We start from the raw sequence: 16,902 nt of genomic DNA, 5'->3' as shown, positions 1-16,902 counted from the left end.
TCAACTAAGACTTTAAGGATGACCTCACGCATGCCACCAGGATCACCACAGATCCTGTCAACTTTGGTTGTGCCCACCCAGGGGGCATAGAGAACTGCCACCTCGTGCCCTGCACCATCCTGGTTTCTCCCCAACCTCATCATACAGGGGGAAGCCTCAGGAAGCTAGCTCAGCCCATTTTTCTCTATGGAAGGATGGGAAGCCTCCCGTCATATGCTGACTATTTTTCAGTGGCAGCAGGGTCTTTTTGGCACTTTTGACACAGAGCTGCCCCAGAAGTACTTTTTTGGTATGATGGGAGCTGGAAGGCTCCATGACGAAACTGCAAAAAAAAAATGCCACCGCAGATATTTAGCCCGTGTTAAGAGGTCCTAAAACAAGTATATTATCACAGAGACAGATGGGTTGGTGATAACATTGTAGTGAATCTGAACTTCAACTTCAGGCTAAACTCCAATGTTTCTGGCATCTTAGTAATGTATATAAGGACAAGTACCACCAGGCATGGTTATTTGTCTTAAAACCACAGTTGTTGAAGGGATAATCTTTCAACTTGCTGCTTGGCACAATCGTGACTCCTTTATCAGGAGTGTCTAAAAGACAATAGCGCTTAGATTGCTAAACATGTACCTGCTAATAATTGTTTGTTGTTTCTAAACATTCTGCATTTCTCAAACTGCTTTGAGCTACTTCTTTCAGGGAAGGATAATTTCAGTCATGTTAAATAAGGGCTTCTGCAGATAAGGTACTATGTAGGGAGATATTTGTTGCTGAAGTTCTTAAGGCATTTTTAAAAAGCAAATCATATTTCTTTTGTAGCAAAACTATTCCTCTGCCAATTTCTTTCACCAGCTGCAATATTTAAGTCTCACCTTCAGGTGGGCTGATTTTTAACTCCAAGACATGTTAGAACAGTATGTTCCCTTTTCTTCTCCCATTTTTAAAATTATTTCTTTAGTTTGAAGTCATAATGGCTGGGTGAAATTGCAATTCTGCATGATAAACTGTACACTGGGTAGCGGGACTACTTCAGCAAAAAATAAAAAATAAAAAAACTTTGGCAGAACCTAATACAGATCTCAAAAATTGTTACAAGCATCTCCCAAAAAGAATGGAACTGACAGACACAGAAGTGATTGAAACAAGCAAATCCAAAGGAGATATATGTCATATTTCTTTAGTCTTTAGTGAGGGAGTTCTTAAATGAATACACAAAACCAACACTTCAAACTAAATCCAGAAATGGAGCAGGAGTCAGTGCAGAAGGCAAGGTACTGTCGTTATATAGTGTGTTTCAAAATCAGGGACCCAGTGTCAAAGTAGTATATTTTACAATGTCAACAAGTTTAAAGTTATACAAAAAGTTACAAATGGTTTGATAAGTTACCATATTGAAGCCATTTTAAGCCAGAAACAAATTCAAACAATTACCTTACAAATGGGAAATCTTTTTGAAACACCCTGTATTATGATAAATAGTCCAGTTGCCTTTCTTTAGTTCTCCAAAATGTATAATAGGCAGAACAATGTATTACATGCTGCAATAATCAAAAGTGGTGTTTACCAGAATACAAATAACTGTTCAAGGCTACCTTTGTCTGGGCAATGTTGTATTAACCTGAAGCCATAAAAAGGATTCCAAGTGACTAGTCTAGTGACAGTAATGGATCCAATATTATACCCAGATTATAAACCTGATCCTTTATGGGGAAGTTCCCTTTCAGAACAAAAGGGAAAATTATTTACAAGACAAACCACCTATAAACAGTATCTCAGACTTGGAGTCATCAGATCAACTCATTGATCCTGATTTACCTTTCTCAAGCCTAGTTTAGATCACCAATAGTTTCCTCATCTTTTAAAAAAGGAATGGCATCTACATTTCTCTCAGAAATCCCAATTTAGGTTGCTGAAAGAAAGGGAAAAAACTCTCTTTTCCATAGCAATCCAAAAGCACACACTTCCCCTTTGACAATCTTGAGTGGAATCAAGTCAGACTGGATCTACACTACCATATAATCCAGTTTCAGGATGCCCTGAGCTGAATTACATAGCGGCGGGAACTCATCCAATCCAGTTTGATGTAGTTAATCTGCATCCTGAAACTGGGTTATATGGCAGTGTAGATCCAGCCTGATGGGGCTGAGGTTGCAGCTTTCCATCCTGGTCTAGCAATCTTGAGCCTCACCATCCCGATGTGTGTGCATATGCAGGCACACAACTGCACACAAATGTGCACTGCCTGACACTGTATGAGGAAGGATATCAAGGCCCAAATGGTTCTGCACTCTAGAAAGAAATACACCAAATACACTAACCACTGGTGATCACCTTAACCTACTCAATGCAAACATTTGGGGGTAAATTTTAAAACCAGAGATTTGTATCCAAACCATAAACAGTACGTTCAATCAACAGGCTGTTGGTTTGATCCAGCAGGGCTTTTTAAAAATATATATATATTTTATTGAAGTTTTACCTTATAAGATAGAGTAAATTAACATCAAAAGAGTGAGAACATTTGATTGTATAGAAAGTAGGAAAACTGTGATTAAAAAAGGATCAAAAAGGGAGAGAGAGAGAAAAAAAACCAAAAAACCAAAAACAAAGCTAAAGTGTCCATGTTATGATTGAGCCTCATGGCTCTGTGACTGACAGACGTGGGCGTAAGACTCCTCGAGAGTCAGATACTCTCGAGGAGCGAGAAAGAAAAAGACTGCGAGACATTTTTGCAGCACCATCTGACGAAGAGTCTTTTGAGGGGTTTACGGAGAGAATGGAGGAGGGGCTGGTTAGCTCGGAGGAGGATGAGATGGATTGGACTCGGGTAAGGGAGGAATTGGGTGCCACTGGTCATGATGGGATAGAAGATGAATGGGGACCTTCAGGATTAGACCCATGGCTTAGCTGGAGGGATGGGACGGGATCCACAGCTGGAGATGCTGTGGGGCGTAGTCAGAGGAGTTCCAGCTCTGATGAGGAAAGTGATGAGGAAACGCCCGGGTTAAGGAGGACAGCTGACAGTGATGAGGATTTGTAACTGGCATAAAATGGGGCTTGGGAGCAATTGCAAATTGCGTTGGGCAAGGTAATCTGGACGAACGCTTGGGATCTGTGTGGGACGCTTTCCTGAAGACTGGTGTGTTTTCCTGTGCTGAGACGTAAGTTGTTTTGGAATTCAGGGTCAGACGGCGGGAGGAATTGTGTGGGCATTTGTTTGTGCAAACCTGTGCTTACTCTTATTAGCTTGACCTTCCGTCGTCTTCTTGACGGACGCCATCTCCTGTTTTGAAAACTCGGACTGAACTGACCACGGCTTGTCTTCCCCCCTTCTTGGACTTGGAATCTACAAACGTCTGCTTCTGGCTTTGATCTACGGAAAGGAACTGGGTCTACTCTACTGCTACAATCCTTGGCTGATCTGTTCGTGTTGGAAATCCTGTCTGCTGTGTGTGTGGGAGCGACGCAAGTTACTCTAAGCACAGTGTTGGCAGCAGAGAGGAATCTGCTGCCAATTAGTTGCATTCTTTTGTATCTTTTGTTCCTCGGCTTTTGTTTTGTTTATCCCCAGGCTGAAGCAAGCAGTTTGTTTTTACCCGGATTAAACTCCGGTTTAATCCGGTTTATCTTTTGAACGTTTTTCCTTGCCCCTTTTTGCTCCTAAAGGCTAATACTGCCTGGCCCTTGTATTTTACGGGCATTTTTGAGTTCTGTAATCCAATAAACTCTGTTATCTTGAACCTTGTGGCGTTCTGTCCTTGACAGATTGCCCAACGCCATAAAAAGTTTATTGCAGCAATAAACCCGTCAGGAAGACGATGGAGGAGTTAAGGGCCAAATTTGACCAATTACAAACGGCTTTTACCGTCAGCCAAGCAGCTCATGCTGTGAAAGGACATGTTTTGACTCCTGAACGCTTTGACGGAACCAGGTGCAAGTTGCCAACCTTTTTGGCACAAGTGGAGCTTTATTTTTCCCAGCTCAGTGCTCATGCTTTTCCTACAGACACTAGCAAGGTGGCATTTATTTTGAGTTTGTTGACCGGTCCCGCAGGACAATGGGCCACTAATTTAATTTTGGGAAATGACCCAGTCAAGGACAATTTGAATAATTTCAAAAAGTTATTAACTGACACTTTTGGGGATCCTCTCCGCACGGAGAATGCTGGGTGGGCTCTGTATCGGTTGAAACAGGGAAAGGGGACTGTTTTGGATTACTTAAATAAGTTTAACTTGTATCGCCACCAGCTGGATTGGGGGGAAAATGCATTCATGCTTTTATTTACTGCCGGGTTAAGTGATATGCTCCAGGATGAATTAGCACGCTTGGAGCCGGCTGAAAATTGGGACGCCTTAGTAGCTAAGGTGCTGCGTTTAGACGCAAGGTTCGAGGCTCGTAAACACTCGAAAGCAATGTGTGCGCCACCCATGCATATTACCAGGGCACCTGTGGTGATGGGGGAAGAGCCTATGGAGCTTGGGGTCTTTAAAAAGCTGTCTACAGAGGAAAGGAGCCGTAGGAGGCAGCTGGGGTTGTGTTTGTACTGTGGGAATGCGGGGCATTTTGCCAAAAACTGTAATGTGAAACCTTCTCAGCTTTCGGGAAAAGGCCAGCCCTAGTGCGACGTGAGTCCAACGCACTAGGGCTCCTCAAGCAGTCAACTGAGGGGAGGAAGCATGTTTTCGTACCCATTACATTATCTGTTGGGGGAAGGGAACTTGTTTCTACTTTGGCACTGCTGGACTCAGGGGCTACGGTCTCTTATGTAGATATTGAGTTTGCTAAGAAGCATGGCATTCCTAGAGTGCGCAAGGCATGCGACGTGTGGGTGGAAGGAGCAGATGGGAGACTGCTGGAGACTGGGGTGGTTAACCATGAAACCTCAGCAGTAATGTGGGAGGTGCAGGGAGTAACGGGAACGTTTGTGTGGGATATTACGAGTTTGCCTAGATATGATGTGATCCTGGGGATGGATTGGCTAGCTGTAGTAAACCCACAAGTAGATTGGGCGACACGTAAAGTGACCTTAAAGAGGCAGGATTGTTGCACTCTGAATGTTACTCAATCTGATATGGAGGGAGTGCCTGCTGAGTATGGGGAGTTCTCTGATGTATTTTGTAAAAGAGAAGCGGACAAATTACCACCGCACAGGCCATATGATTGCGCTATCAAGTTAGCAGAAGGTGCGAAATTGCCAGCAGGAAGGCTGTATGCCTTGACTGTACCGGAAAGGCAAGCTTTGAGGGAGTTTCTAGATGAAAATTTAGCCAAGGGGTTTATTCGCCCATCTAGCTCTCCAACTGCGGCACCAGTATTCTTTGTAGCCAAAAAGACTGGGGAACTTAGGCTGGTCTGCGACTATCGGATCCTAAACAAATACACCATTCGGGATAGGTACCCGCTACCTTTAATCTCGGAACTATTATCAAGGGTGCAAGGGGCTAAGGTTTTTACCAAGCTTGACCTGCGGGGGGCATATAACTTAATCCGTATACGGGAAGGGGATGAATGGAAGACGGCATTTAACACGTGTTTCGGATGCCACGAGTTCCGAGTCATGCCTTTCGGACTTTGCAACGCTCCTGCGGTCTTCCAGAGGTTCATGAACGATGTGTTCAGGGACCTAATTGACCAATTTTTAGTGATTTATTTGGATGATATCTTGATTTTTTCTAAGGACGAGAAAGAACATCGTCAACATGTCAAGCAGGTTCTGCACCGTCTGCGGGCTAATGGGCTTTTCGCCAAGGCTTCCAAGTGCGTCTTTCATGTGCCTGAAGTGGAGTTCCTAGGTCATGTAGTGTCAGGTAGGGAACTTAAAATGGATCCACATAAGGTCGACGCCGTTAACTCATGGCAGGAGCTAAAGACTAAGAAGGATGTACAAAGGTTCTTAGGTTTCGCTAATTACTACCGGGAGTTTATTCCGAATTTTGCAAAGCTCACGGTACCTTTGACGCAGCTCCTGCGTAAGAAACAGCCATTTGTGTGGGGGCGGGAAGCTCACGATGCGTTTCTACAACTTAAGTCTAGTTTTCAATCGGACAACATACTGACACATCCTGATGTTGACAAACCGTTCGTGGTAGAAGCGGACGCTTCTAGCTACGCGTTGGGGGCTGTATTGTCTCAGAAGGATTCCTCAGGGACCTTGCGTCCCTGTGGTTTTTACTCGCGGCAACTAACACCCTTCGAGCAGAACTATACCATATGGGAGAAGGAGTTGTTGGCGATTAAGGTGGCGTTTGAGGTGTGGCGGCACTGGCTTGAAGGGGCACGGCACCAGATCGTGGTCAGATCTGATCACAAGAATTTAGAGCACTTACAAACAGCAAAGAAGTTAAACCAGCGTCAAATCCGATGGGCTTTGTTTTTCTCCAGGTTTAACTTCAAGGTGCAGTTCGTGGAGGGGAAGGCAAACTTGCGGGCCGATGCTTTATCCCGCAAGCCGGAGTTTAAGACCAATGAGCAGGTAGTATGTCAGACCATCTTGCCTACTGCCTCTCTATGTGTTGTAGACAATGAGCTCGGGTTACATGACCAGATCCTTGAGGCTCAGAGGGATGATGTGTGGACTCAGGAGCAACTGATGTTGCTATCAGCAGGTAACCGTACAATACTGCCGCATCTACAAGATCAAGACGGAGTATTGGTACGCAGGGGGCAGGTCTACGTACCAGTGGGGGCCCTCAGGTTGGAGGTGATTAGAGCCCACCATGACGAACCCATGGCTGGGCACTTTGGCAGGTTCAAGACCGTACAGCTTATCACCAGGAGCTACTGGTGGCCAAAGATGCGGCAAGACATTCTGCGCTTTTGTGACAGCTGCGCTGTTTGCCAGCAGAGTAAGACGCCTGTTGGGCGCCCTAGAGGGTTGTTGTCGTCTCTACCTGTTCCGGAGAGGCCATGGCAAATCATTTCCATGGATTTTATTTCAGATTTGCCTAAGTCTGGGGGTTATACTTGTATCTGGGTGGTGGTGGATTTATTTAGCAAACTGGCTCATTTTATTCCTTGTTCAACCATTCCGGCGGCCCCTACGTTGGCCTTACTATTTACTAAGCACATCTATCGTTTGCACGGAGCACCCGAGGTGATTATTTCAGATAGGGCTCCGCAATTTGTGTCACGCTTTTGGAAACATTTCCATGAGTGCTTAGGGACTAAGTTAAACATTTCTTCAGCCTTTCATCCGCAGACGGATGGACAGTCGGAACGGGTTAATGGGCTCTTAGAGCAGTATTTGCGTTGTTTTTGTTTAGATCAACCCACGGCTTGGGTAAAGTGGTTACCGGTGGCGGAGTTCGCTTACAATAATGCGGTGCACACGTCTAGTCAGCATACGCCATTTGAGCTAACTTATGGTTTTCACCCACGGGGAGGTGTGGCGCCGTCGACCAATGTGGTCTCTTCGGACCCTGTGTACCGCTCTTCGGAAATGGCTGCATTGCATGATGTTGCCCGTCGCTTACTGTTGGAAGCTAAGGCAACGCAAAAGACTCAGGCTGACCGCCACAGGCAGGCAGGGGAGGAGTTGGAAGAAGGGGATTTGGTGTGGTTATCTTCCAAACATATTAAACAGGCTGGGGGAAAGTTTGCGCCGCGATATTTGGGTCCCTTTCCTATCGTTAAAAAGATTTCTTCCGTTGCGTTTCGTTTGCGTTTACCGTCTAGTTTAAAGGTCCATCCAGTCTTTCATCGTTCGCTGTTGAAACTAGATACCTCTAGTCGTCGTGGTGCTATAGCGGAGGGTATCACTGCCACTTCTCCGCCATCGGGGGAGGAGGCCTTTGTGAGAGGGGATAGTGTTATGATTGAGCCTCATGGCTCTGTTACTGACAGACGTGGGCGTAAGACTCCTCGAGAGTCAGATACTCTCGAGGAGCGAGAAAGAAAAAGACTGCGAGACATTTTTGCAGCACCATCTGACGAAGAGTCTTTTGAGGGGTTTACGGAGAGAATGGAGGAGGGGCTGGTTAGCTCGGAGGAGGATGAGATGGATTGGACTCGGGTAAGGGAGGAATTGGGTGCCACTGGTCATGATGGGATAGAAGATGAATGGGGACCTTCAGGATTAGACCCATGGCTTAGCTGGAGGGATGGGACGGGATCCACAGCTGGAGATGCTGTGGGGCGTAGTCAGAGGTGTTCCAGCTCTGATGAGGAAAGTGATGAGGAAACGCCCGGGTTAAGGAGGACAGCTGACAGTGATGAGGATTTGTAACTGGCATAAAATGGGGCTTGGGAGCAATTGCAAATTGCGTTGGGCAAGGTAATCTGGACGAACGCTTGGGATCTGTGTGGGACGCTTTCCTGAAGACTGGTGTGTTTTCCTGTGCTGAGACGTAAGTTGTTTTGGAATTCAGGGTCAGACGGCGGGAGGAATTGTGTGGGCAATTGTTTGTGCAAACCTGTGCTTACTCTTATTAGCTTGACCTTCCGTCGTCTTCTTGACGGACGCCATCTCCTGTTTTGAAAACTCGGACTGAACTGACCACGGCTTGTCTTCCCCCCTTCTTGGACTTGGAATCTACAAACGTCTGCTTCTGGCTTTGATCTACGGAAAGGAACTGGGTCTACTCTACTGCTACAATCCTTGGCTGATCTGTTCGTGTTGGAAATCCTGTCTGCTGTGTGTGTGGGAGCGACGCAAGTTACTCTAAGCACAGTGTTGGCAGCAGAGAGGAATCTGCTGCCAATTAGTTGCATTCTTTTGTATCTTTTGTTCCTCGGCTTTTGTTTTGTTTATCCCCAGGCTGAAGCAAGCAGTTTGTTTTTACCCGGATTAAACTCCGGTTTAATCCGGTTTATCTTTTGAACGTTTTTCCTTGCCCCTTTTTGCTCCTAAAGGCTAATACTGCCTGGCCCTTGTATTTTACGGGCATTTTTGAGTTCTGTAATCCAATAAACTCTGTTATCTTGAACCTTGTGGCGTTCTGTCCTTGACAGTCCATATTTATATATACATAAATACATATATATAAATATATATATATATATACACACACACATATATATATACATATATATACACATACACATACACACATACATATACAAAAATCTGAACAAATGGCAATATAAAAATGCAAAAGTACTTGGTAAAGAAACACACCAAAAAGCAAAAGCAAAAAAGCATTAGACACTTTGAGTAGAATCTCTAGATTAGAAGCAGCTGACATTTGTAATGTTCTAACAAAGAACTGCCAAAAACTGTTAAAGTTAAACTAAACAATCATTGTTGTTCCAGTACAACCGTTGGAAAATATAGTAATAATAATAATAATAATAATAATAATAAAAATAATAATAATAATATAGTAGTAGTAGTAGTAATACTAATAGTCAGGATTTCCAAGCAGTATGTCATCATTTGGTTAACAGAGAGATATAGAAGAATAACATTACGTGCATTTATGATAAGTCTATATTTCATTAAGGCTAGTAATGAATCATGTTCTTACTCCTAGCCACTAGCAGATGTGAACTCTAGTTCTTTTTTTTCTTCATCGTGACTTTTTTTTTTTAACTTTTGAAGGGCTCCCAGTCTTTCCTAAACTCAGAAGGGTCTTTTGACTGGAGATACCCCAGCAGGGCTTTTCTTGTGTTCTATGTCTTACCTATAAGCTATACATTAAAGTCAATTGAACTGTGCAACAGAAGATGAAGTGTCCCCTGAACTATCTCTCGTTATCAACAGAATATAAAAATGGCTTTTCCTCTGGTGGTGTCAAGCCTTGTGAATTTTCTCTTCTGTCTCTCTCTATTCTTTCTTCTCTCTTTTTCTCTGCGTTTAAGATTTGGTAAGTTTGAAGAAATGTGAAAGGCATATATTTTCTGTTTCAGTATCCAGCTGTCTCAACATCTTGACTTTTTAAATTATTATGATGTTTATGCTCAGCCCTGGCTAATTAATTAGTAGTTGCTATACTACTATGGACAACGGGATGAGCTATAAATATTCCTTTAATTTAATTATATGCACACATGTATATGAAAAATGGTACTTTAAGAATATGTCTCCATAAGAAGATATAGGCACAAAATGTAGAAGCAAATTTGCTTCTTTGGTACTTACAGTTATCAGGGGAAGAGCAGTAGCAAAGAAGATCAAGAAGACTTGCTCCTCTTAATCCTTTGTCATTTTTACGTTCCCTGATGCAATCACAGAATCCAAGAAAAGCAGTTTTTTGCAAATCTGCACTAAGGCCTTGTAAAGAAATTTCTTTCAGTATACTGGTATATATGTATGCCACTTGCCACTGCCAACAGGAGAAGTCTTCCTTGTCGCTCGTTTGCTACAGAAAAAGAAATCAACAAGTAATCAAATATGTACCAAGCCAGTAGTCATATTACATTCCCAAGAAAGAAACTAGATATCTACAAACATGATTGAGAGCTGCTTAAGTTGCATATCATGCTGCGCTGTAATAGCAGTATACTCCACTATAATTGTCATTCCAAAATCCTTTAGAATCCTGGGGTTTGCAGTTTGGGGAAAGGCTTTTAGAACTGGGTTGTTGTATGTCTTTCGGACTGTGTGGCCATGTTCCAGAAGCATTCTCTCCTGACGTTTCGCCCACATCTATGGCAGGCATCCTCAGAGGTTGTGAGGTATGGAGAAAACTAAGAAAAGAGGTTAATATATATCTGTGGAAAGACTAGGGTGAGAGAGGTCAGTATGAATGTTGTGTAGTTAATCACTTTAATTAGCATTGAAAAGCTTATCTGCTGTCTTCTTCCTGCCTCTGGGGCATCCTTTGTTTAGAGTCGTTAACTGCCCTTGGTTGATTCATGTCTGGAAATCCTCTGTTTTCAGAGTATTGCTTTTTATTTACTGTTCTGATTTTTGAGTTTTGTAATACTGGTAGCCAGATTTTGTTCATTTTCATGGTTTCTTCCTTTCTGTTGAAGTTGTCCACATGCTTGTGGATTTCAATGGCTTCTCTGTGTAGTCTGACATGATAGTTGTTAGAATGGTCCAGCATTTTTGTGTTCTCAAATAGTATTCTGTGTCCAGGCTGGTTCATCAAATGCTCTGCTATGGCTGATTTCTCTGGTTGAATTAGTCTGCAGTGCCTTTCATGTTCTTCCAGAGGCAGGAAGAAGACAGCAGATAAGCTTTTCAATGCTAATTAAAGTGATTAACTACACAACATTCATACTGACCTCTCTCACCCTAGTCTTTCCACAGATATATATTAACCTCTTTTCTTAGTTTTCTCCATACCTCACAACCTCTGAGGATGCCTGCCATAGATGTGGGCGAAACGTCAGGAGAGAATGCTTCTGGAACATGGCCACACAGCCCGAAAGACATACAACAACCCTGTGATCCCGGCCATGGAAGCCTTCGACAACGCTTTTAGAACTGTTGGCCAGAGAACTCTTGGGCCTCATTAAACTGCAAATCCCAGGATGCTGCCATATCAGTTAAAGTGGAATATAGCATTATAACAGTGTAGTATGACAACAATATATATTAGTTCATCCAGCCTGAATTCCCTCAAAGAGAACAAGTGCAACTTTCCACAGTGCAAAGTAAATTTTGTATTTTGCTATACAAAATAGAGTGCAAGTTCAAGTTAAGAATCGAAAATTGCTAAGGTACCACTGAATTGTGGTATATGAGCATTCAAATATCATATAGCAAGCTTATTCACACATTCTGTTTTTATAATAATCTTCTAACTTAACTATTGGGAAACAGCCTACATTTTTAGATTACATTGAGCATGCTGACTGTGAATTGGAGTGAATCTGCACTGCCATATAATGCAGTTTGGACTGCATCGTAAGGTCAATGAAGACCAATGTAATGCAGTTTGAACTGCACTGAACTACATTATATGGGTCTATATTGACCATAATGCAATTCAAACTGCATTAAACACATGGCAATATAGATCCAGCCTCGTAAACAAAATAGTGGATTTTCCCAATTTCTGGTCCGATTCAGAACTAAATCATATTGTGTTCAGTATGGCTTATTCTCAAGTAATCCATACTCTACTGAGTTGTAGAAATCATTACTTACCCACCATTCATAAGAGTTGTGAGCCACAAATGAGTTGAATACAGCACAGAAATAAAATGAAATAAATTTCAAGTTTGTTCAGTGGAAATAATCAATCTGTTTGCTCAGTATTCCAATTTGGAATACTGAAATAAGCATGAACTTGGGGACAAACAGTAAAGCAAATAAGCAGATCATTTCCTTCCAATTTAGTGTTTTCAATGAACAATTTGCCATCCAATTACATAATTACTCTGGCCTTTACCTGCTTACAAAGAAGTATGGAGCTTGAAATAAAATCTTTCATTAAATCCATTAAAACTTTCAAGCAAGACATACTCAATTTGGCAGCCTCTCCAAGAACCATCAAGCCCAGTACAGATTCCAACCTACACATTTCAGAACAAAAAAGACAACTGTTATACCAGTATATACATTTATCTATATAGAAATGTACAGCAACACATAAAGTAATCCCCTATCATTTATTCCAATTATAGACTTATTCAGGTGTCCTAAAGTCTGAAAAAGGTAAATTTATGTGGAGGCAAAAGTCTGTTTTTGCATCCCTTCTGCTGTCATTTTTCTCAGCCTCTATATGTGAAGTCCAACTTTCTGAAAACAAAACCTTCTTTACAGATGCATAATTTTCGAGCGCCAGAAGAGCTCTTCAGAGAAGCCTGCACTGTTGGCAGACCCCTCAGGTACGTTGGGGAGGGGGTGGGCAGGGGGCTGGTTGACCCAGGAGGGCCCTTAGAAAGAAGAGGGATATTTTAGAAATAGCAGAATGAACTCTGTGTAAATAAATGAAAAAATGGTTCCAGTAGGTTTCACTGACAAACATGAAGACAATGGATGTGTGGTTTAGTTTTGCTTTTGCCAAAGAGCTGAAAAATATAAGAAGCTTACAAATGGTTAGATAGTGTGCCCCCTTCTTGTAAAAGGTCTTAAACCATCCAACCAACCCAAAAAGAGCAATGGTCTAATTCTAAGAGAATTTGGTGCATCATTTAATGTATTTAAGGGAATATAACAATAGTGCAATGCAATTTCATTTGATGCTTTGCCTTTCTTGGTTGTAACAGAGTTAACCAATTATGTGTCAGATGCTTTACAAGAAGAGGAGTTAATGTCTCCTAATGCTCATGGCCTAATCATTGAAAAAGACAATAATAGCTCCTCATTAGAAAAAAAAAACTGGACCAACCCTATTTGCATCTTGTTAAAGTACACACTGTATCAGCATATTTGAACTGAACTGAAAATGGCAGTATGACACCCATGTAGTTATCTCGAAGAGTTTGCCTTGGTGCCTGGACCTTTCCTCATAAACTGGAGATCCTTCCATAAGGAAGATACAGACTTTTTCTTGTGTTAAAAGAAAAGACAGGAAGATAACAGGAAGATAACACAAACCAAACTGACATGTAAGGATCCTGATCAAATTGGAGAACTGGAGTGTAAATCATGTATTTGCTTTATGCAGCGCCAATATTAAAATCATTCCACTGGCTGCCAAGAGGTTCCAGACAAAATGTTGCTTATTACCTTTAAAGCCCTACGTGGTTTGTATGCTGGTATCCTATGGGATTGCCGTCTCCTCCCATCTAATTTGCCCTGTATACTCAGGTGCTCTGGAGGACATTTACTTCATCCGGTGAGGAGTAGAGTGGCAACTGTCACCCAGCAGACTTTATCTTCAGCCAAACCTAGACTGTGGAATGACCTGTCTGAAGACTTTTTTGGCAGGCCTATCCAGGTAGTTTTTTTCATTGTAAATTTTAAATTATGGAATGTTTTAAAATGTACTGGTTTTGTATGTTCTTTTAAACTGATGTTATGTGTTTTACCTGGTTTATGTGTTTTTGACTGATGTTTTGTTTGGAATTTTAATCTGATCCATAGGGAGTAATAGGTAAGAAATGTTGTTGTTATTGTTATCATCACTATCATCATTATTTTGATGCAACATAATATTCCAACTGTGGGGTTCCCATTGTTCAGTGAGGTTGATTAGAATGCCAACAAGGGCATTTGCACATTTTTTTAGACTTCATGGCACATGAACAGAGCTGGGAAACTTCTCCATTAGTGGAAAACAAAGACATAGCTGAGATCCCTTTTTCCCTATGTAGCCACAAAGGGGAAAAATGCTAATAATATCTAGTGCTGAACTATATATTATTAGCCGTAATAATAGTTATGTAACTTCTGTTTTCAGGGTAAGACCATGGGTCATCTTTCAGGCAAAATGTGACATCAGTCATGTACTCCAAAGGTCCAATCTGGACTACAGAGGAAGTGCTCCATCAATGACAGTTAAGTTAATCATGTTTAGTTCCTTCTCTGCAGCCTGAGAATGGAGAATATTTTAATCAAATTATTGAAGAGTCCTTTGTTGCAGCAGGGGGGGATATCCTTATTTGGCACCAGACTTTTAAAAAATCCTTCCAGATATAAATGTTTTTCTCTACCATTTATTAATTTACCATTCTAATAAGTGCCTCTATATTTTATTTTGCACCATCTCCTAAGGAACAAAGCACTGATAGAACACCCTAGCGAAGTATATAAAAAGAAAGGGACTAATTATCATAAAGTATAGTTCAACAACTGATGACAACATATCTGAAAATAAAAGAACGTCTTAGGTTGCATTAACAGTGCACAACTCATAAAATTGTTGGACAGTCTTGGGATTGGGACCTTTTTTACTAAATGTTTGCTAAGTATTAAACCTTACAACAAAGAACAGCCTTATTGAGCAAGGGGAGCACTCTATAACATAATGATTCTTTAAGAGTGCAGATTATATATTGCCAGCAGGAAGGAAAACATGTGATCTTAAACATCATTAGTTCTCTTTAGCAAGCTCTTTATATTCCTCATCCGCTTACTGTCATTTTTTAAATAGCAAAGACTACAACCTTTGAAACATTGAGGTAAAACCAGAAGTGTGGTTTCATTTAGTGAACTTAGCATTTTCACACTATTATAGCTGAAAAGCAAATGTAAGTTTGGCTTCACTGACAGAAAAGAAGAAAAGGAAAATAAGGGCACCGTTTATGCTCAAACACTCTCCCTAAGGACTTAGCACTTACTGAAAGACAGTAAAGCAAAAAGAGGAAGAAGGCGGGAGAAGGAAATCATGGAGTGGAATGGTTATATTTCTGCAATAGTTCATTTTATATATTTAACAAAAACCCATTGTATTATGCTGCATCTACTATTGAGTTCACTGATTCTGATAAAAAGATCTCTGTTAATAATCTAAAAACTTCTGGGATGCCCTTGGGTGCTAGATCCTGAAAGCACCCATTCATAGGTAGACATCTTATATTCCTTATACTGCAGAAACATTAGCAGAATCATTGTCATAAGTGTATGAAAGAATTAGCCAGGGTTTTTTCTAGCAGAATAACAGAGACTACATATAAAAAATAAAGTGGCAAAGAACAGAAATAAATTAGTGGGAGTTCTCACCCTTTCCAAGCTAACAATTAATTCCCTAATAGTAAAAATAAATTCAGCTTTAATTTTTAGCTATATAAAAAAACATTGCTACCTTTCAAAAAATGAATAGGTGAATGCAGGATAAACAATGTGCACAGAGTGATCATCCACAATGATGAGGATGACTGCAGTTGTGAGATGCAATCACAGCTGGGAGAATGGGGGCAACAATGAAATCAGCAGTTATTAATACAAGAAAAGTGAGTCTGTCCATGAGCAAGATGTCACTCAAAATGCATAACATTCAACATTTGGCAGATGCAATCTGAAACATGTGTAACCAAGCAACATCGGAATGTGGTTAATATGAACAAACACACAAGTTAGGAGAGGCTGCAATGGTTTGCTGTTTCTTAAATCTACTAGGAACTACTTTTGGACTTTGGTCTCAACTTGAAGCAACAGAAATATACTAAGGACAAATGTGGAAAGTGGGGAAAAGAGAAAGAGATAGAGGCATTTTAGAAGCAGCTTTAAAGGCAGGAAAATAGAGGATTAATTGGGACTATATGTTCCTGCCAAATCTGAAGAGTTGGAGGATATGTGAAAAATCATACCAGAATTATAAGTTTTATGAGGGAGCCCACCCATATTTCCATAATCTTAATCCTGATCATTGTACTTCTCCTCATCTGAATCTGTATACAGTGGTGGTGCAACCCTTTCTTAATTTGTTGACTCCGAACAAAAATCCTGGAGCTTCCTTTCAGAGTTTGTGGTCCACTACATCAGTTTCTTGCACATAGACTATGAATATATTACTACATATATTTAATGCATTACTCCAAATAACACATGACACTTTGAAAAGTAGCTTCTCTTAAAAAAAATGTGTACAAGTATTGTTTTAAGTCAGGACAATTTATAATTTCAGGATATCTAGAATTACAGGAACAAATTTAATAGACCTTTTCTGTGTCTTGATGCATCAGTGCATGAGAGTTAATTACTGTGCAGTTGTATGAACATTGTGGCATTGTACTAGCATGGTATCAGGAATATTAAATATATTACCACAAGTGTTTAAGATCTGAGTGTACATTCCTGTTATGTTTGGGATTTTGCTTTATGTCCAACTACTCAACTTATTATTTGACAAGTATGCTCATATTTTTAACAGAGCTAACCTAGATTTATGTTAATTGAGCTTGAAAATAAGGAAAGGAATTTGTATTTCTTAGGAAATTAGCTGGTTAGATTTACCATGATGTCCTCCAAATGCAAATCAGTATTTCACACATTGTAAATTAGACAAATGCACATGTTGGAACACTGATGTAAAAGAAGCATCTGCTGTCCATCCCATCCTATATTCTCTTTTTTCTGCATTTGACAATGAGCATAAAAACAAATGACCACTCACAGCATGGCTC

The 16,902-nt window shown here is 41.0% G+C and overlaps 1 protein-coding gene and 1 long non-coding RNA gene across 2 annotated transcripts in view; one reads left to right on the top strand and one right to left on the bottom strand.

Annotated features, from left to right (window-relative positions):
• Nucleotides 1-16,902, bottom strand: part of tmem232 (transmembrane protein 232) — a 168,197-nt gene that overhangs the window by 113,704 nt on the left and 37,591 nt on the right. The window contains exons 8-9 of the mRNA XM_016994846.2: nt 12,282-12,405; nt 10,079-10,298 (exon numbers count right to left, since the gene is read on the bottom strand). Of these exons, the coding sequence (XP_016850335.1) occupies nt 10,079-10,298; nt 12,282-12,405 (344 nt within the window). The remainder of the gene's footprint in view (nt 1-10,078; nt 10,299-12,281; nt 12,406-16,902) is intronic.
• On the top strand, nt 12,396-16,556 carry LOC134296682 (uncharacterized). The gene is made up of 2 exons (XR_010003502.1): nt 12,396-12,720; nt 13,646-16,556. It is a non-coding gene; the product is annotated as an uncharacterized LOC134296682 (long non-coding RNA).

The sequence above is a fragment of the Anolis carolinensis genome, chromosome 2, assembly GCF_035594765.1.
Source record: "Anolis carolinensis isolate JA03-04 chromosome 2, rAnoCar3.1.pri, whole genome shotgun sequence".
NCBI classification, from domain to species: domain Eukaryota; kingdom Metazoa; phylum Chordata; class Lepidosauria; order Squamata; family Dactyloidae; genus Anolis; species Anolis carolinensis.
Note: the sequence above shows the minus strand (reverse complement) of the source record. Positions and strands in the feature narration are given on the sequence as shown.